Source organism: Takifugu rubripes, chromosome 16 (assembly GCF_901000725.2).
Source record: "Takifugu rubripes chromosome 16, fTakRub1.2, whole genome shotgun sequence".
NCBI lineage: Eukaryota > Metazoa > Chordata > Actinopteri > Tetraodontiformes > Tetraodontidae > Takifugu > Takifugu rubripes.
In genome coordinates, this window is record NC_042300.1 from 12,567,217 (window position 1) to 12,586,588 (window position 19,372).

The window sequence follows — 19,372 nt, forward strand, 5'->3', positions numbered from 1 at the left end:
AGATTGATTCAATTGGATCAAAAGATCAGGCCACTCAAACCCCGTGACTCACTAATGAGGGATGCATATTTTATTAAGTAGTTCAGTTTAAAAAAAAGATAAAAATCTTTTACTTTCCTGTTTTTTCTCATATTATTTCAGCAGGAGAATAACAAGCCCCCAACGAGCTGCTTTAGATTAAATGAAGCATGTTTTGCTTTTATCATTTATATAAAATGTTTATATCAGACATCTTGGATGGAGTCATTTAAACGCTGTGAGACACGCCCCTGGGAGCGCGAGACACGCCCCTGGGAGCGCGAGCCCCTCCGGACAGAACATGTCCTTCCCTATTGGCTGCTTTCTTTCTTTGATTGGGAGGAAGTGGCTCCTGATTGGCTGCTGTCGGTCTCTCGCCTTTGAAGCATCTGCGACTCGCGCTCCGCCAGCTGTCCTCGCGCACACACGCACGGCTGAGGAGGAAGGTACCGACCGAGGCGCGTCCTGGAATCCGGGAGGAAAAACGGTAAAATGGCCAAATTAAGAATCCAGAAGCGGCAGCAGGTGTTTATTAGAATATCGGACCAGACACGTTTAATTCAGGATTGTTGTTTCTTCAAGGACATTAAAACAGTTCACTTCAGCAGCAACCGGATCATTTTGGATCAATTTGTGATAGAAAAAAGAAAAATCCCTCTTCCCGTGCACTATTAGTTCATGATTTTAGGAGCATGCTGCATGTCTTCGTTTGCATGGTGGAATTTCGGATGCTCTCCTCCGAAGAGAAAGGCGTCGTTTTGATGCATTAAAGGGGGTAAAATGAAAGACTGCGATGAGAGCTCCAGGGGAGAACTACGTGCGTAGTTTGCGTGTCAAAGGCACTGTGCGTGCGTGTGCTGCGCGCGCGTGATTTGGGCGTTATATAAGTGTGGCTGTCGCTTTTTCGGTTGGACTGTTTTACCACACAGATCGAGTCATGGTAGATGTGATATGATGGTCTGTAGTCTTATTAATACAAACAGGGCTGTGTGTGTGCGTGGGCGCGTGTACGCGTCATGATGGCGTGAGACATGAAGCAATGAGCAGGTGATTTTGAGCCCTTTTATCCGTGGATTGTAGATCTATTCTCATCCCTGCGGGTCAGAAAATCTTCTCAGGTGAGAATTGTGGCGGATGCAGCTCGATGAATTTATAACATCATCATCAGCTGGTGCTGATTTTGTTCCATCTGCATTCGGTTGTAGATGGTTGAAAAGAAGGCCCTGAAATGATAAAGGAGAAAAGACTACAGTCTTGGAATTAATCAGATTTTTAAAAACATGTTAACATATTCATTAGATTAGGATATGAGCAGAATAAGGCATTAAGGATTAATGCCCCGACCACTCCCACCTGGACCCCAAGTGGCTGCAGTTTTCCTGCTGGTTCTGCCGTATTTGTGCAGCGTAGCACAGGAAGTGACTGTCTGGAGATCCTGGTCACCTCACCTGACATCGCCCATCAGCTGTCATTTATGGCTCATCTCTCTGCTTCATGGCAGCAAATATCTAAATGAGAACAACTACTGTAATTAAAAGGACGTCCAAGGACCCGAGGCTGGGAATAATGAGCAGAATGCTCCCTTGATTAACAGACAGTAATTCTCATGGAACATAATCATGTTGCATTCATATTCATACAATTATTGTCAAAGCAATTTATGTTATTTTAGCTCTATTATGTCTGATTAATAGAAACAGATGGTAGGCAGAAGGAACGATCAGTCAAAAGATCTGAATATCTGATGGGCCACAAAAAGGCCTCATCCCGAGTGGTGGCCTAGTTAGTGACGCAAATGTTCCTGTACTTGTCTGTTTAGGTGTGTAATTTACAAATGGCTTATTCATCCATGGACCTCTGTTTCTTTTCTCTGTGTGTGTGTGTGTGTGTGTGTGTGTGTGTGTGTGTGTGTGTGTGTGTGTGTGTGTGTTCCATGTCTATTCGTGTCTCCATTTGAATGTAAAGTTGTCTGATGCACATTTGTTCACCATTTATAAATAACTCTGCTGCTGCTGCGTGCACACATGCACACGTGCACACATGCACACATGCACACGTGCACACAGTTTGTGCCGTCTCTTCATCGAGGCTCCAGGTATTAAGTAAATACACCGATGACACTTGTTGTGATAACAGTGTTGTTTATACAGGTTTTGAAAGGCGGGTGTTCCGAAACCATGATGGCAGGAACGCCGATGGGATCGTTCTCATCATTGATCATTTGGAGATTCAGATCAATTACAGCTCCGTGCATTCTGCGAATTGATCAGAATAGTGTGTAAATAAACATGACTGCAGTAGGAAATATTCACCTCTCAACATGTGACTTTGTGGAATATATCAGCTGTGTGTGTGTGTGTGTGTGTGTGTGTGGTGGGGGTGGGGGGGGGGGTGCTGGACAGCTGGACACAAAAAAAGACATGTGCAGACAGTCATACAGTAATATTTCAATCAAAGTCTCTCATTTAGCCAGTGTCATGAACCACACACACACACACACACACACACACACACACACACACACGGGTGGTGGTCTTTGGAGTTGAGGAAGCTGTCAGACTGTAGTTGCCTGATGTAGTCACTCAAACTCTCAGGAGATAATTTGGAGGAGTGGTCTCACAGAGAGTGTGTGTGAGAGTGTCACACACACTCTCACACAGTGTGTGTGTGACAATATCATCAGAATATCACAGTCAGGCAACAAATGACCCTGAAGAGAACACATAATATTCATTTAATAAAAGCCTTCCCACACACACAAAGTTCAGGAAAATATAGGTTGTTTGTATATTTGAAGAATGTGTGTGTGTGTGTGTGTGTGTGTGTGTGTAGGATTCTGCACGGATAGCACTCCAGCCCTCATCTCCCAGGAAACCAGTCTTCTTTATTCTGGATGCCAGGCCTTTAGGGCACTGCTTTCCATACTGCACCCCCACCCAGCACCATGTTTACCTCCCTCACTCCCAGCACCATGTTCACCTCCCTCACTCCCAGCACCATGTTCACCTCCCTCACTCCCAGCACCATGTTCACCTCCCTCACTCCCAGCACCATGTTCACCTCCGTCACTCCCAGCACCATGTTTAGCTCCCTCACTCCCAGCACCATGTTCACCTCCCTCACTCCCAGCACCATGTTCACCTCCCTCACTCCCAGCACCATGTTCACCTCCCCTCACTCCCAGCACCATGTTCACCTCCCTCACTCCCAGCACCATGTTTAGCTCCCTCACTCCCCAGCACCATGTTCACCTCCCTCACTCCCAGCACCATGTTCACCTCCCTCACTCCCAGCACCATGTTCACCTCCCTCACTCCCAGCACCATGTTCACCTCCCTCACTCCCAGCACCATGTTCACCTCCCTCACTCCCAGCACCATGTTCACCTCCGTCACTCCCAGCACCATGTTTAGCTCCCTCACTCCCAGCACCATGTTTAGCTCCCTCACTCCCAGCACCATGTTCACCTCCCTCACTCCCAGCACCATGTTCACCTCCCTCACTCCACCCTCCGCTCGTCACCACCTCAGAGTCGTCTCTGTCCCGTCATTTTGGCCGTGCCTCCGGTTTCATGTGCCTTCATATGGTTCTGCTCACCATTTTCCTGTCTTTCTCATCACACTGAGTTGATTCTGGGGACTTGGAAGCTATTGTATCCTGCCATCAAACACATTGCATAGAGCCATCCAAGCAGAACACACACACACACACACACACAGAGGAGTGTTTGTAGAGCAACCTCTGCTCATTGCCCCAGTTTTGGATGTGTATTGTCTGACGTGAGAGCTTGGCCAGCTTGTCTGCTAAATCTTTGAGTGATCTGAGAGGCCTTTTAATTCATCTTCTGTTCCTCTGGCAGGAGCAGTTCTGTCAACATGGGGTCAATGCGTATCCTCATCAAAGGAGGGAAGGTGGTCAACGATGACTTCACCCAGGAAGCAGACGTCTACATTGAAAATGGCATCATTCAGCAGGTAGGATACATTTACATGCATAAACCATTGTTAGTAGAAATGGAGTTAGGGTTAGGGTTAGGGTTCCTGTTTACAGGAAGTAAGGAGAAGAGATTTTTGATGTGGTTTCATCAGTGATGTGCTGTTGGCGACAGTCACGTTAGGTTTTGTGATTCATATTTTCGTGATCCTGCTGAAAGGTTGGAAAGGAACTGATGATCCCAGGAGGCGCCAAGGTGATCGATGCATCTGGGAAGCTGGTGTTACCTGGTGGCATCGACACCAGCGTGCACCTGCAGGAGAGTTTCATGAATGCAGCTATTCAGGATGACTTCTACAGTGGAACCAAGGTACACACACGTGCACGCACACAAACACACGTGCACGCACACACACACACACACACGAGGGTCCTGTTGTTCTTGTTTGCTTGATAGAAATGAATTTTAGGCTGTTTAAGTACTGTACAAATATATATATATAAATGTGTGTGTGCAGTATTCAAAGCTGCTGCTATTGCGGTTTCAGCTTGCACATCAGGTCAAAGGTCAACCTAAGTCTTATATGTGCACGTCACTGCTTGTATTTGCCGTTGCTGCTGCCCATTTTAATATGCTATGGTTGTAGTGCTGGTGCTCAGAGGGTCTTTGGTCCTATAATAACTGATGTGTGCAGTTCTGTCTCCGTATCAGTGACTTTGAGTCTCAGTGAAGGAATTCCAGCTGAAGGGTGAGTGGAATTTGGGGGGTGGGGGTTGAATTGTCAGTATAGCAGCGTTATCCCAGCAACCCCCAATGCCGAACCCCTACTCAGTGACCTCGCTACCATGGCAACTAACCCTGGCTCTTAATGTGGAAATTAGAGGGAACAAATGTGTGGTCATGTGACCACAAGCATCTGTGACGACCCTCAGAACTATTCTCCCCTCATCTTTTCACCATGCATGATGGCTTATCCGTGGATATAGAGACTTGGCCGTACATTTTTGTACAAGTCTGAGTAATAATGGCTATGAATTCTTAGTTCTGCCTGTGGAGCCTCTGCAGAGAGGATCAGTGACCACAGAGCTGCCGTGGTCCTCTGCCTGACTCTGACAGCCTCTTCATCCAGTATGATTCAGTCAAAGTTCTGCTTTCAAAGCTGCTGCCTTTAGTAACGAGTTTAGTTGAAGAATGGATATTTCCCTCTAGAATTAATATTAAGGTGGCCTTCATTTTCAGGCGTTATCAGAAAAGACAAAATTGCTGCGTTCAAACCAAAAAGTGCTAAAAAGTGTATGAAAAGCTGGACAAATGCACGTTTGTGCGTGACTTTCTTGTCAGGGGCTTACGTTCACAGCAGGGGTTTGGGCTCAGGATGAAACGGGGGGTCCGCGTGTCATTTGAGCTGTGCTGTCCAGGATCAGCGAAGAACAGAAGGGGAAGGAAAGTTCTGGTTTCGGTGGCGTGGTGAAAGGCCGTATGAAGCTACGGGTGGAACATTGTGACTAAAGACGGTGTATTGAGCTGCTACCTTGGTTTGTTTCTAACACTCGTGACTTTGTTGATATTTGATAATTTCATGTGTTCTTACTTATTAATGAACTGATGACGTCATTAGGATGTTTTACCAGTGTTCCCATCAGATCCGGTGCAATTTCAATCTTATGTTGGATTTTTGCTCGAAGATGTAAAATGGAGGTTCCAGGGGCCACGCAGTAGACACGGCTGCATGGTAGCTGTTGCCATGGCTACAGAAAAATGTATTTCCTACTAAGGCAAAGTGACTGAAACTCAGTCCCTCCTCCACTAACATTTTATCATGTTCTCTCCATCCCCTTAAACTGTTTCGTTTAGAAAAGGGCTTCTTTCTTCAAAGAACCTATCATGAAATGTTGTAATTTGCATTAATCTACACGATGCCTGTGAGAGGAACATTCCAGTGCATGTTTTTGTTTCTGCTTGTATAAACAAGTTAATAGACCAGAAGATGATGAAAAATCACGGGGACAGACGCGCTCAGGGTCACCAGGTCAAACACCATCCATGGGTTTACAATAAATTCCAGTTTGTGTCAGTCTAATCCACTTTTCCTTCCCCTCATGCTCACCTCTGGTCTCCCTTCACCTCCCCAGGCGGCTCTGATGGGCGGCACCACCATGGTTCTGGCTCTGGTTTTACCGGAGCAAACATTGCTCCCTGCTGGACGCCTATGAGAAGAGCCGAGCTCTGGCCGACGCCAAGGCCTGCTGTGACTACGCGTTGCACGTCGGGGTCACTTGGTGGGGACCGAAGGTACGAGAACCCTGCAGGGACTGTGGATACATCTAAAATGAGGATCCTTTGGAAATGTGCCACTATCAGCTCTTTATTGGGTCTCTATTCAATAGGAAAGCAGCAATGTTTGACGACCTAGATTAAACACGACATGAATCAGGTTAACACACATGCTCCGTGAGCACGCATGATTTATTTATGTGTCACTGTGCATCATTTAGTCACAGCACTCTATCATCTGACCCTTGAGTGTGTAGGATCCTTTAATATTGACCCTCTGGCCTGTGACCATTTCCAATTTCCTCTCTTTCTCAGCCCTTTAACGTACTAGTTTTAATCCACCCGCCACACACAGAACCTCTGCTTCCCTGCTCTGATCAGGTGCATAACGAGATGGAAACCTTAGTGAGGGAGCACGGAGTGAACTCCTTCCAGATGTACATGGCCTACAAAGACATGATGATGCTGAAGGACTCTGAGCTCTACCAGGTGCTGCAGACCTGTAAGGACATCGGCGCCATCGCACGGGTCCATGCAGAGAACGGAGAGCTGGTGGCAGAGGTGCAGACCTACACATGGCCAAATAGCATAGGCATATACAGTAATTGCCCAGTTAAAAGGTGATTTTTTTTTCTGTTTGCCACTAGAGTCAGAAAGAAGCTCTGGATTTGGGCATCAGTGGACCGGAGGGTATTGAAATCAGCCGACCAGAAGAGGTAGATGTTAGCTTTGTCATAATTCCCTTATTTGGTTTTTGGCAATATTAAGATATTACTGACGCCCTCACGTATGAATGTCTGTTGAGTCGCTCTGATGTTTTATTGTCTGTAGCTGGAGTCTGAGGCCACTCATAGGGCTGTCACCATTGCCAACAGGGTAAGCAGACACAGTGTTTTACTTTAATACCCAATCTGTGCTGCACTAATTGGACTGCAACTGTAATTACAGGCTCGCTGCCCAATATACCTGGTGAATGTGTCCAGTGCGTCTGCTGGAGATATGATTGCTGCTGCTAAGATGCAAGGTGACTTGGACTGGCGAAGGAAAGAACGGTGGCCGGTTCCCGTGGGGGTGATATAAAGGGGTCCTTGTGTTCTGTCTACACAGGGAAGGTGGTACACGCAGAGACCACCGTTGCTCATGCGGTCCTGAATGGATCGCAGTACTACCATCAGGACTGGGCTCACGCTGCGGCTCACGTCATCGCCCCCCCGCTGCGCATCGACCCAGACACACCCGCCTACCTCATGGGTCTGCTTGGCAAGTACGTTCTCATCACAGGAATATCTCGAATACAGATGCCTTCTGTACTAGAGGTGAAGAAATAACGGCCCCATGGTCGGCTTACAGACGGTATAATAAAGGTCAAACCGACCCTGTTTTCAGTGACACTCTGAGCGTTGTGGCGTCAGAGCACCGTCCATTCGGAACCAAGCAGAGAGCTTTGGGCAAAGATGATTTCACAAAGATCCCTCACGGAGTGGCCGGAGTCCAGGACAGGATGAGTGTCATCTGGGAACGGGGAGTGGTACGTTTAAGTAAACATGCGCATGCGTTCAGGATGCTCAAGTGGGTTATTTATCTTGTTTATCATGATTCTAAATGATTGGACAGTGTCCAGACTTCTGCGCCTCCTTTTATGTTATGATCCCACCTTAATTCTAACACAATGCTTGATTACAGGTTACAGGAAAAATGGACGAGAATCGTTTTGTGGCTGTGACCAGCTCTAATGCTGCGAAGATCTACAACCTTTACCCTCGCAAAGGTCGTATCATCCCTGGCGCAGATGCCGACGTGGTGGTGTGGGACCCAGATGCAACGAGGTGAACGGCTCCGCCATATTCCCATCCTGGCTCTCCGCTGTTTGTCAACCCTTAACTGTTAACCTTTTTCCCATCAACAGGACAATCTCTGTCAGCACTCAGGTGCAGGGCGGAGACTTCAACCTGTACGAGGGGATGCGCTGCCACGGCGTTCCTCTGGTAACCATCAGCCGAGGACGTTTGGTCTGCGAGAACGGCGTGTTCATGTGCGCTGAGGGGTCCGGGAAGTTCTATCCACAGCGCACCTTCCCTGACTTCCTCTACAAGAAGATGGTGCAGAGAGAAAAGGTGTGTTTAAATATCGGGGTTGTTTTTCTCTCCAAAGGTTTTACAGGCAACAGTCTCGTCTCAGGTAAAGACACGAATGCACCACTTAGATGTACAGTGTCTAGTTAGCTGGGACTAGTCTGGTGCAGCTAAGATCTGCGTAAGTCAAATCTATCTTTTCGACTTGCAGCTTCGAATGTTAACAGGAAGAATATTGTAACATTGTTACCTGATTTGACCGGGCTGTTCCCCTCAGCGTTCCCCTCTCAGCCCTCCCGTCTGTGTTTCAGACTCAGGCGTATAAAGGGGTTGCTCGGGACCCCTACTCTGGCGATGTGGCCAAGGTGGCCAACGCTATGAAGGAGCTCGGTTTAGGCTCCCTAGATGGAGACACATCCGGCAAAGGACTCAACGCGGCTCGTGTGCAGGTGGGGATCCGGGACCTCCACGAATCCTCCTTCAGCCTCTCAGGTAGTTCTCCGCTCACCTGATAATCATCGGCAACATTGTTTCCATACGGTCCTCCAGATGTGTTCCTGTTTGATTTAGGGTCCCAAGTCGACGACCACATTCCGAAGAGGTCCTCTGCCCGGATCCTGGCCCCACCTGGTGGCCGTTCTAGTGGGATCTGGTAATCACCAGTGTTGGAGCTGAAACCATCTGAAACCTTGTTTTGTACATCCAGAAAACTGCACTGATTTTCATTCACAGATTAAATATCAAGCAGGGAACGTAAATTCAGGACGAGCCCCACTCCTGCTCATCGGTGTGGCAGAGAGACGTTTAAAACTTCCACAGTAATGGACTCTTTTGTGCTAATTGGAATGTTAAATTAAAGAAAGTTTAGGGCTAATTTCGCCAAAATCAGTCAAATCACGTGAAGTTGGCTCATTATCACCCTCCACAAACGAAACTGTGAAAGATTAAAACCAGTACAGTTTTTAATGGTTTTAGCTGAAGTTATGTTGGCCAGAATATTTAATAACAGTAAACCTGGGTTCAGTGAAGTATTATAATGCCCCGTGTAGATCATCGCTTTAGCTCATTTTGTCGCCGCGTGTATCGTTTGTGAGGAGACACCCAGTGTGCTCGGCCTCCTGCTGCACACTGGGTTGGTCAAGTGTTCTTATTCCCAGTGTTTCAACTGTGTGGTGGTGAAATCCAACTGCTCTGAGCACCATGTGATCTTGACAACGCTCTCTAGAGTCGGACTCGGACTTGTGTTCACTGACTCACTGAAACCTTCCCTCACCTCGGAAACATTCCTGCCTCACCTGTAACACACCTATAGAGTTCGATGCAGTCGTGTGACACACCCCACAGTAGCTATGGTCCCAGTACTGAACCCACTAAGTCAGTTCTGCTGTGAGACTGTGGCGGTGAGCTGGAGGACTCCAAGCAGCTCCCTTAAAGAACGACGACAGGAAGTTCTGTCTCTTAGTATGAAAGCTTTCCATACGAGCAGCGCGTCTTAATGTGAGTCGTCAGGCATTCATCTCACTCTAGAGAGGAGATCAGACGAGGCCAGTAACATCCAGAATATTCAGTCACATGCGAAGGGTTGGTGCAAACACATCAGTTCGTCTGTGGAAACGAGGCATTTCTGTATTCACTTTAGGAAATTCTGCGGCCCTGCATGGAAAAACAAGGGAAAGAAAAGAAGACGCAGAGTGTATTTCGAAAGTCTATATTTGAAGGAAAATAATGAAAGTTTAATGATTTTTAATGAGTTGAGTCTCCACAGCAGGAAGATTGAGCTGCACAAGCTGAAGAAAACCACTTTCACGTTCATTTCTACCCAGAAATCTTATTTATACATGACCACCTTTTTGTCTGTGAGTTATAAACCTAGGATGTTTGTCGTGTCCTCTTTGTTTGAAGAATAAATGTGCCGATGCAATTCCACCCCCATGCCGTGCATGTGGAGCACTACATGAAAACAGTTACATCGCTGCTGAACGCAGCAGATTCACAACAACTGGTGCTGTTATGGGTTGTTTTTTTGTTTCGTTTTTTTACAATTAATTGCATTATTTTATCGTTGGACGGTTTTCTTGTCTCGAAGGCACTGTGAGCGGTCAGTGTGTGTTTATAGACTTGTGTTGGATTGTGAACCTGTTGAATCTGTAAGTGGCTGCTTGTTTCTTAACACTGAAGTAATAGCAAAAAAATAAAAGGCTAAAAGCATATCTTGTATTGATCAATGTCTCCATTTGCCGTTATAATATGGCTTAAAAGTAATTTCATAACGAATGAATTTTGGAGAAACTGTGACCAGTACTGCCTCATTACTGACTATCTGACGATGATTGCTTATTCTGGTTTGGATCCAAGTTGATATTTGATGTTCATTTGGAGATTTTTTTTTTCTTAAACAACTGTGAGCCGTTCTGAGAATAATCTGTAATTTTATGGATTCACAAGTAATCGGCCTCTAAATAAATCTTCCCGATCTAATTTTAAATCTATTAGATACAATTCCGAAACCACCCCCTATACCCTACATAGTGCACTCAATAGTGTGGACGCCATTTTCAAATAGTGTCCGAATTCTTAGTGAGCATCGCTGTACCCTATGTAGTGCACTCAATGTATCCCACAATGCACTGTAAAAAGTAGTGTACAAGCGAACACCCTAACTCGGAAAATGTATCTCATCAGCCTTTATGGTAACACGCTGATTGGATACATTTTTTATCGTAATTTCTACTGTGCGGTTTGATATATGAAATTTTTGTAAATGAGAATTTTTTTTCAGCAGGTGTCCAATATGATCATCTTAAAATATTACAACATAAATGTGTTTTTTAAAAAAATCAATCAATCTTCACTGATCCCCCCACCCCTCACTTAAAATTGTTCTTTGGAATCGTCTGATCCTCACCAGGTGACAGAATCTCAGTAAAAGAATATTTACAAAGATGAAAAGTAGCTCTGGATCCATTTTTTGATGAAAAATTGCTTTATTAAATGTTTTCACTACAGCTGAATATGACTTGAGAATGTGTCATCACGTCTTGGCTTGAAAATGTCAAGGGACACTAATTATTTTAGGTAATAAGTAATTATTATTGACATTAATATTTCATTTTATTATATAAAGCTAATTATCGGGTGAAACATTGCATTTTCATAAAATGACCGCTGAATGTATTTGTGAGTTAATGTATGGACCTAGCCACTTTTCCCGGCGACTGGTTCGTAATTATTATGCGACACATGACGTCACTTTACGTGCGCCGTAAATGACGCCGTTGTCCGAATACTAACTTTAAACTGAGTGCACTACGTAGTTCACTCAATCCATGTCCCCCATGTCGTGATTAGTGAATAGGGAACGAGTGTGTGGTTTCGGAAACAGCTATGGTCTGCGGCGGCGTCTCGACCGGATGCGCCGTCATGGCTTCCGGCTGAGAGCAGTTTCTCCCCAACTAATGGAGAAACGCGGAAACTGCGCGGCGCATGCGCACCGCTGAACAGCTTAGTCGCGCGGTCTCGCGGAATTTGCTCGGGAGAGAATCTGTGAAAGCAAAAGCCTCATCCGCTATTCCAAAGAAGCTGTCGCACGTCAGTAAGTAGACTTTATTGGGAAAAGAGACATTTTACTGCCAGATCTGCTGATCGAAAGAGGTTTTCTGTTTATCTCGATGATTGACGGTAACAGATTTTCGGTCGCGGGTGATGTAGGTGCGTTTTTATGGAAAAGGCCATCTGACGCAGGTACCGCAGACTAAAGTCTCGTCCCAGTTGACGGGTCCCAGTTGATGTTAAATGGGGAGCCTTTGCACCGAACTGCAAAAACCGGGTTTGCGTAGTTTGTGACATCGAATAGCTGGAATTTAAAAGTGTTTGAGTCTGGTCCCGCAGGCGCATCAGCCGAACTCCCAGTCTGACCAGTGACTTTCACCAGTCACCAAAACTACCCACACGGGTCTCTATGGTTAACAACGAAGTAACTAAGTGCTGATCCTGCGCACTTTCCACGCAGCTTCCAAGCTAAGCTTGTTGCTAATTAATGCGCGTTTATTTTTTACAGATTTAAGTCTTTTTTTTCTTTACATACTGAGGTATTGCGAGAATATGCCCTCATCACTTTCGGTATGAGACTGTTGTGTTATATTGTTGTGCTATACTGTTCACAAATCTATGCGTATTCCTGAATAAAAGCAGTTTTTCTATCTGCTTATTTCACCGGAACTTCTCAGAAACCCATTCAACCAAGCCAAATAATCACTCTCAATTTGTATCATTTTAACGTGATTATTTGTTTCTTTTTGAATTTACAAATGACTTAAAGAGCTGAATGGGTGAACTGCAGTTCAAACACAATTACAGTTAAGAATGAAAATGATTGCTTATTTAACGGGTCACTTAAATTCAATACTAATAATCTGCCAGTTGCCGGTCCAAGTCCTCTTTGGTTGCATCCTGTCGTGCTAGCCTGAAACATGTAGCTCCTCCAGCCTGCCTACTAAAGCAAGACTATCAACTCCACCTTGGCCATCATCATAACCAAATTAACAAGGCCTTTAATCAGGGATAGATTTGCCTGCAGGGCCTCCTATAGGATGTCTGTTTTTGACAGCACAGTACAATACAGTAAACACTTGTTATTGCTTTTCAGTTGTTTTGTCACGTTACTGCTGATCTCAGCTGCCTTTGTGAACAATGACGTGTTTCATCATGTTGGACCTGGCCTGAAAGGATTAACGCGGCGTTGGAGATTAGTGTCGGAGCGGGTGAACTCGTGCCTCGGTGCCGTGTGGAGAGCCTGGCCGTTAACACTGGTGTCGCTGAACACTTCACGGCCCACACACACCCAGCACAGGTGGAAGGTTTCTTGTCTGAAACACTTGTCTTTTGAACACAGGAGCAAGTCAAGGATCCTTAAATTCTTCCAACATTGTATATTTATGCATATGTGTGTGTGTGTGTGTGTGTGTGTGTGAGAAGCAGGAGGATGGCCTTGAACGTCTTCTCTACCTCTATGACCATAGAGAACCTGAGTCGACATGACATGTTAGCTTGGGTGAACGATTCTCTGCAGCTCACCTACACAAAGATCGAGCAGATGTGTTCAGGTAAACACACGCTCGACTATCTTGGTTTGCTTCGTCCATCTGCTCTTCACCATCCTGCAGCCTGAAAGGGACTTTTGAACTTGTGTTTCTCCGTTCCAGGTACTGCTTACTGCCAGTTCATGGACATGCTGTTTCCAGGATGCATCATGATGAAGAAAGTCAAGTTCAATGCAAAGTTGGAACACGAATACATCCACAATTTCAAGGTCTTACAGTCGTCGTTCAAGAAAATGGACGTAGACAAGGTAAAAGGACCCTCATCTGGCTTGTTAAAATGTCAAATTTGGCTTCACGGAGACTAACTTGATACGCTTCACCCTTTTATCACTGATCCTTCTTCAAAATAAAAGCATTGATGAATTATTTGGGATATTTTAGAAAAACTCCAGGTTCCTCCAGTGATGCACACTTTTCTGGGGGTGAGTGATCACAGAGCTCCTTCTCTCCTTCCTCCATGCTTTTCCCCTCAGATCGTCCCCGTGGAGAGGCTGGTGAAGGGGAAATTTCAAGACAACTTCGAGTTCCTTCAGTGGTTCAAGAAGTTTTTCAGTGCCAACTATGACGGGAAAGATTACGACCCGGTACTGACCCGTCAGGGCCCGGAAACCACGCTGCCTCCATCCCACCCAGGTACAAACACACACCTGAGGTCAGCGTGTGATGTCACGCTTCATTTCACTCTGCTCCTCACATCTGTGCATGTTTGCGTCCCACCTTTAGGCTCCCTGAGATCATCTCCATCTCCTACAGCAGTGAAGCCAGTTCCAACCCCCCCGAGACAGAACAGCGCTGCAGCGCCTCGCAGGACCACATCTGTAACCCGCAACGGTGTCGATGCTGAAGTCTTGGTGCTCAGCCAGCAGGTAGCGTTGCCTTATTCACCTTCTTCAGCTTCCATGAGCTGCGGTTCCTCAGTTCAGCAAGAGCGAATGTTAAACGTTAGCTGGGAGAAAGTCCACCGACAGGTGGCGCTTGTTCACTCACGTCCTCCAGTCAATGTTTAAACTGCACGTTTCACTGATATCATGCAGGTTTCACATTACAGCATCGTGTCAGGTCCTGGAGATCTGCACGAGCTCTCTAGGTAGCATAAGCCCCACAGCTGTAAACCAGCCGAACGTGACCGGTGATGCTTTTCTTCTCAGCTGTCGGAGTTGAAGCTGAGTGTGGAGGGGCTGAAAAAGGAGCGAGACTTTTACTTTAGAAAACTCCGAGACATCGAGGTCATTTGCCAGGAGCATGAAAACGACCACCCAGGGATCAGCAGAATCATGGACGTGTTATATGCTACAGAGGTAACCAGCGGCGTGGCTTTGTATTGAAAGTAAATCTAATAAAATGCTAAATTATTTAATGATTACAGGAAGGATTCATACCACCGGATGAAGGGGGTGAAGATGGGGAGCAGGGAGATCACGGGGAGTTCTGAACTCGGCTCTCCGACCATCAGCGTGCGTCACCTCCCCAGACCTCCTCCTTCATCTTTGAAACCCACCTGATGATTGTTTCCCCTTGTATTTTAATTTAACTCTCCCCCTCACTTGAGCTAATCTAACACACTGAGAGCCTGGAGCTAGTAGTGTGCTAACAGTGCCAACTGTCTGGAGAGGCAGGCCACATGCTCTAACATGCACTTTGAAACATACTGTGACTGCTGCTGGTTGGAAGGTTTTAGTTGTGTCCAACTAAGCAATATTTCTTATCCAATTAATTCACTTTATTGTATTTAATTCTCAAATTTCACATCAATAACTGATTGTATGAAGAAGAGGCCAGTAAAAACATTATATTCGGACATTTGTGACACATTTAGATGGCAGACATCAGGTGAAATGTTGGTGTTGGTGCCCAGTATGGTCTTATTGGTACGTAAGATGGAGTCAGATATTTAGATGTTATTTATTTGTCCTTATTTGCTTTATGCACTATTAGAACATGCAGTTGGGGATGTGTGGGATTTAAAAGTCTTGTGATAAATGTAGCAGGACAAATTAAAATGATTCAAAATGACTGGATGTAGCTTTAAAGACAACAGAAAGATGATTATATGTATACTGTATATATATTTTAGATGCCTTTTAAAGACATTTGTATGAGTTATAAAAGTGGACAGCTGAAGAAAAATGCCTATTTTTCATGCAATGGCAACTTTTGAGTTGTGTGAATGAGCAAAAGGAAACATTGCAAAGGAAAAGTGAGACACAACCAGACAATTGCCTGTGTTTTAGTTCCAGGTTACATCCGCTGTTATTTTCTTGTGGTGTTGGTTTCTCTGCTCTCCCGGGTGATTGTTGCCTCTGCCTGTCTGCTAGGCACCTGTAGCACCAGCAGCACTCCCAGGACACAAATAAAAGGAAAGCACAAAAACACGCTGCTAGTTTTCCTCTATAAAGGCTGAAGAAGGGTGAGAAAACAAGGCTGCCGTTCTCTCACTCAGAGTTTATGGGTGTTTTATAGTATCGTGTCAGTGCAACTTCCTCATGACCTTAGTTCCCTGCACAATATTTAGAGCATGATCATTTATATGCCCATCCTTTTGTTGCTGCCTTTCTGGTCTCCTGTTGCCGGACGTCCACATCAAGAATTGATTAATATAATGCAGAGAAATAGTGAGACCAGTGTGTAGACCCCAGTGGCGTGCACGCACCAAGGAGCTCAGCCGGGTCGACAGGTAAAGACGACCCTCCCTGGATGCTGACCAACTGGAACCTTGATCACCATCACTGTCCTGCTGGCATTTAACAGGAGGTGATCGTGAAAGTGACAATTTTATGTCTAAAACAAGAGTGCACAGGTGATTTTAGCCGCTGGGTGCCGCCAAACTAGAGAAAGGTCTAAATGTGTCACTGTTGAAACGTTGAAACGAGGAGGACCATGAGCAGTACAACTCTGAAGATCAAAACGCGCTTCAACAGTGATCTTTCAAAGGTCAAAGGAGCTTTGATTCGACTACATCTTCGAGTACAACTGTTGTATTGTACTGCAACTGGCATCAATACGACTGTCAGATAACCTCAACCACACCGAGCAACTCCAGAAATCCAATATTCACCAAGGTAGGATATTGAAAATAGACACTTGAGTCTGTCATGTGTGTGTGTGTGTGTGTTGTTGTTGAAATGCACGTTCATGTTTTTCATAAATTCATTGCAGTACTACACATACACAATTTTAAAAAATCAAAGAAAAAAAACCCATTTTAATCACTTCCTTCCATGAGAGGTCAGTAAAATGTTAATATGCAGTTTTATATTAATATAGTTTAATTAATATCAGACGTATGATGTCGTGTCTTATTTTAAACAGCCAGCCAGTAAAGGACGTCTGCAGCGATGCAGAATCCATCAGTTTAATTGAATGTGTCCAACGTAAACGCTGGTTTATCTGAACAGCTTCCAGCACAAGTGGGCGTCTTTTAAACCGACCTACCTGTCCCAAAACAAAGGATTTATCAGCTTTTGAACACACGAAGATCACTTTAATTCTTCCAACAGTGTATATTTATGCATATGTTTATGTGTGTGTGAGAAGCAGGAGGATGGCCTTGAACGTCTTCTCTACCTCTATGACCACAGAGAACCTGAGTCGACATGACATGTTAGCGTGGGTGAACGATACTCTGCAGCTCACCTACACAAAGATCGAGCAGATGTGTTCAGGTAAACACACGCTCGTCTATCTTGGTTTGCTTCGTCCATCTGCTCTTCACCATCCTGCAGCCTGAAAGGGACTTTTGAACTTGTGTTTCTCCGTTCCAGGTACTGCTTACTGCCAGTTCATGGACATGCTGTTTCCAGGATGCATCATGATGAAGAAAGTCAAGTTCAATGCAAAGTTGGAACACGAATACATCTACAATTTCAAGATCTTACAGTTGTCGTTCAAGAAAATGGACGTAGACAAGGTAAAAGGACCCTCATCTGGCTTGTTGAAATGTCAAATTTGGCTTCACGGAGACTAACTTGATACGCTTCACCCTTTTATCACTGATCCTTCTTCAAAAAAAAGCATTGATGAATTATTTGGGATATTTTAGAAAAACTCCAGGTTCCTCCAGTGATGCACACTTTTCTGGGGGTGAGTGATCACAGAGCTCCTTCTCTCCTTCCTCCATGCTTTTCCCCTCAGATCGTCCCCGTGGAGAGGCTGGTGAAGGGGAAATTTCAAGACAACTTCGAGTTCCTTCAGTGGTTCAAGAAGTTTTTCGATGCCAACTGGGACGGGAAAGATTACGACCCGGTACTGACCCGTCAGGGCCCGGAAACCACGCTGCCTCCATCCCACCCAGGTACAAACACACACCTGAGGTCAGCGCGTGACGTCACGGCCTTCGTTTCACTCTGCTCCCCTCTTCTGTCGACCACACCTCCACTTGCAGCTCAGGTGAACCCCCGCTCAGGTAAAGGGCTCAGAGTGCACGTGTGTGCACGTGTGTGCTCTTTGCTTCCAGAGTTTTTATTTCTGAGTCAGGAACTAAAACATCAGTTTGTCATGAAGCCTGTTTACATGGAAATAAGACTAAAATGAGACTAACCACATCCATCTGAATCACCTTTCAGAAAATAAGTTCCTGGTCAAATAAACCTTTGGCCCTGGTTTAGTGGTCGTACATTTCTCTAAGTCGGCTCCAACAATGGAATTATTCACTGAGTTTACACAATGGACTCACGCTGCAGACGGTTCCCCTGAGGCCGAAGCTTGGACCGTCTCTGCAGGCAGCTTAAGGCTGCTGCTTTGGACGTGTTGACTATTTGGCTGTAAGGGTGTGAAACTAGGAGTCACATGATTCCGGCGCCCATGTTGGGGGTCAGGAGGGAACACCAGCAGAAGCTACTGACCAGCGACACGTTAGCCCACATCTGTCCAACATCTGTGCATGTTTGCGTCCCACCTTTAGGCTCCCTGAGATCATCTCCATCTCCTACAGCAGTGAAGCCAGTTCCAACCCCCCGAGACAGAACACGCGCTGCAGCGCCTCGCAGGACCACATCTGTAACCCGCAACGGTGTCGATGCTGAAGTCTTGGTGCTCAGCCAGCAGGTAGCGTTGCCTTATTCACCTTCTTCAGCTTCCATGAGCTGCGGTTCCTCAGTTTCAGCAAGAGCGAATGTTAAACGTTAGCTGGGAGAAAGTCCACCGACAGGTGACGCTTGTTCACTCACGTCCTCCAGTCAATGTTTAAACTGCACGTTTCACTGATATCATGCAGATTTCACATTACAGCATCGTGTCAGGTCCTGGAGATCTGCACGAGCTCTCTAGGTAGCATAAGCCCCACAGCTGTAAACCAGCCGAACGTGACCGGTGATGCTTTTTCTTCTCAGCTGTCGGAGTTGAAGCTGGGTGTGGAGGGGCTGGAAAAGGAGCGAGACTTTTACTTTAGAAAACTCCGAGACATCGAGGTCATTTGCCAGGAGCATGAAAACGACCACCCAGGGATCAGCAGAATCATTGAAGTGTTATATGCTACAGAGGTAGGTAAATAACACTGAATTATTCAATAGTTACACCATGTAGTGACAAGAAATGTATCTTATTATACCTTGTATAAGATCACATTAAATGTAACATTTAAAAAAAGATTAATATACATTAATATTTTTTTTATAATAAAATCATTTGATTATCCATGTCAAAGATTGTTCCTCTTAGACAAATATCAAACTGCATAAGCTTTTTTCAAGGATAAATTAACTCTGAAAAACACACAAAACGGCATTTTATAGGTATAATGAGCCATGTCGAGTAGTGAGTCTGGTGTTTTCAGTCCTCATTTCACTGACCTCCACCTTCTCCAGGATGGATTCGCACCACCAGAAGATAGTGAAGATGAGGAGCAGGGAGACCACTGGGAGAGCTAAGAATCACAGCTCTGTCCATCAGCACGCTGCCTGTGACGCTCATTTATTTATGTTCTGTGTGTACTGTGATTAGCAGTTTTAAAGCTTTTAAAATCTTTGATCCTTGGTCAA

The 19,372-nt window shown here is 45.4% G+C and overlaps 3 protein-coding genes across 8 annotated transcripts; all 3 read left to right on the forward strand.

Annotated features, from left to right (window-relative positions):
- Positions 1–374: 374 nt before the first annotated feature.
- LOC101063232 (dihydropyrimidinase-related protein 5) lies at positions 375–10,506 on the forward strand (the record flags this gene model as incomplete). The annotated part of the gene is given in 15 exon segments (XM_011612299.2): positions 375–505; positions 3,878–3,992; positions 4,172–4,321; positions 6,085–6,135; positions 6,137–6,244; positions 6,608–6,787; positions 6,874–6,942; positions 7,058–7,102; positions 7,175–7,250; positions 7,334–7,490; positions 7,613–7,754; positions 7,910–8,052; positions 8,133–8,340; positions 8,610–8,790; positions 8,869–10,506. Coding segments are annotated over 15 exon segments (1,842 nt in total), but the record flags the coding sequence as incomplete, so codon positions are not given.
- A 1,238-nt stretch (positions 10,507–11,744) lies between these two features.
- LOC101063456 (microtubule-associated protein RP/EB family member 3) lies at positions 11,745–15,769 on the forward strand. Of its 5 annotated transcripts, XM_011612301.2 has the most exons (8): positions 11,747–11,890; positions 12,944–13,147; positions 13,273–13,400; positions 13,500–13,645; positions 13,871–14,030; positions 14,121–14,263; positions 14,546–14,695; positions 14,764–15,769. In XM_011612301.2, the coding sequence occupies exons 3-8, from the start codon at positions 13,280–13,282 to the stop codon at positions 14,827–14,829; spliced, it is 786 nt and encodes a 261-aa protein (XP_011610603.1). In that variant the 5' UTR covers positions 11,747–11,890; positions 12,944–13,147; positions 13,273–13,279; the 3' UTR covers positions 14,830–15,769. The 5 variants fall into 5 exon arrangements, with proteins under 5 accessions (XP_029705698.1, XP_029705697.1, XP_029705696.1 ...); XM_029849838.1 differs by having other exon boundaries at positions 11,745–11,890; positions 12,944–13,150; positions 13,871–14,263; XM_029849837.1 differs by having other exon boundaries at positions 11,745–11,890; positions 13,276–13,400; positions 13,871–14,263.
- A 619-nt stretch (positions 15,770–16,388) lies between these two features.
- Positions 16,389–19,361, forward strand: LOC101079761 (microtubule-associated protein RP/EB family member 3-like). 2 transcript variants are annotated; one of them, XM_029849841.1, is made up of 7 exons: positions 16,389–16,456; positions 16,932–17,059; positions 17,159–17,304; positions 17,529–17,688; positions 18,298–18,440; positions 18,725–18,878; positions 19,199–19,361. In XM_029849841.1, the coding sequence occupies exons 2-7, from the start codon at positions 16,939–16,941 to the stop codon at positions 19,222–19,224; spliced, it is 750 nt and encodes a 249-aa protein (XP_029705701.1). In that variant the 5' UTR covers positions 16,389–16,456; positions 16,932–16,938; the 3' UTR covers positions 19,225–19,361. The 2 variants fall into 2 exon arrangements, with proteins under 2 accessions (XP_029705701.1, XP_011610602.2); XM_011612300.2 differs by having other exon boundaries at positions 18,725–18,874.
- Positions 19,362–19,372: the final 11 nt, after the last annotated feature.

Coding starts and splice junctions, on each gene's coding strand:
- LOC101063456 (XM_029849838.1), top strand. CDS start 13,280: ATGGCCTTGAACGTCTTCTCTACCTCTATGACCATAGAGAACCTGAGT. Junction 14,264..14,545: donor TCTTGGTGCTCAGCCAGCAG/GTAGCGTTGCCT, acceptor TTTTCTTCTCAG/CTGTCGGAGTTGAAGCTGAG. Junction 14,696..14,763: donor ACGTGTTATATGCTACAGAG/GTAACCAGCGGC, acceptor TAATGATTACAG/GAAGGATTCATACCACCGGA.
- LOC101079761 (XM_011612300.2), top strand. CDS start 16,939: ATGGCCTTGAACGTCTTCTCTACCTCTATGACCACAGAGAACCTGAGT. Junction 17,060..17,158: donor GATCGAGCAGATGTGTTCAG/GTAAACACACGC, acceptor TCTCCGTTCCAG/GTACTGCTTACTGCCAGTTC. Junction 18,441..18,724: donor TCTTGGTGCTCAGCCAGCAG/GTAGCGTTGCCT, acceptor TTTTCTTCTCAG/CTGTCGGAGTTGAAGCTGGG.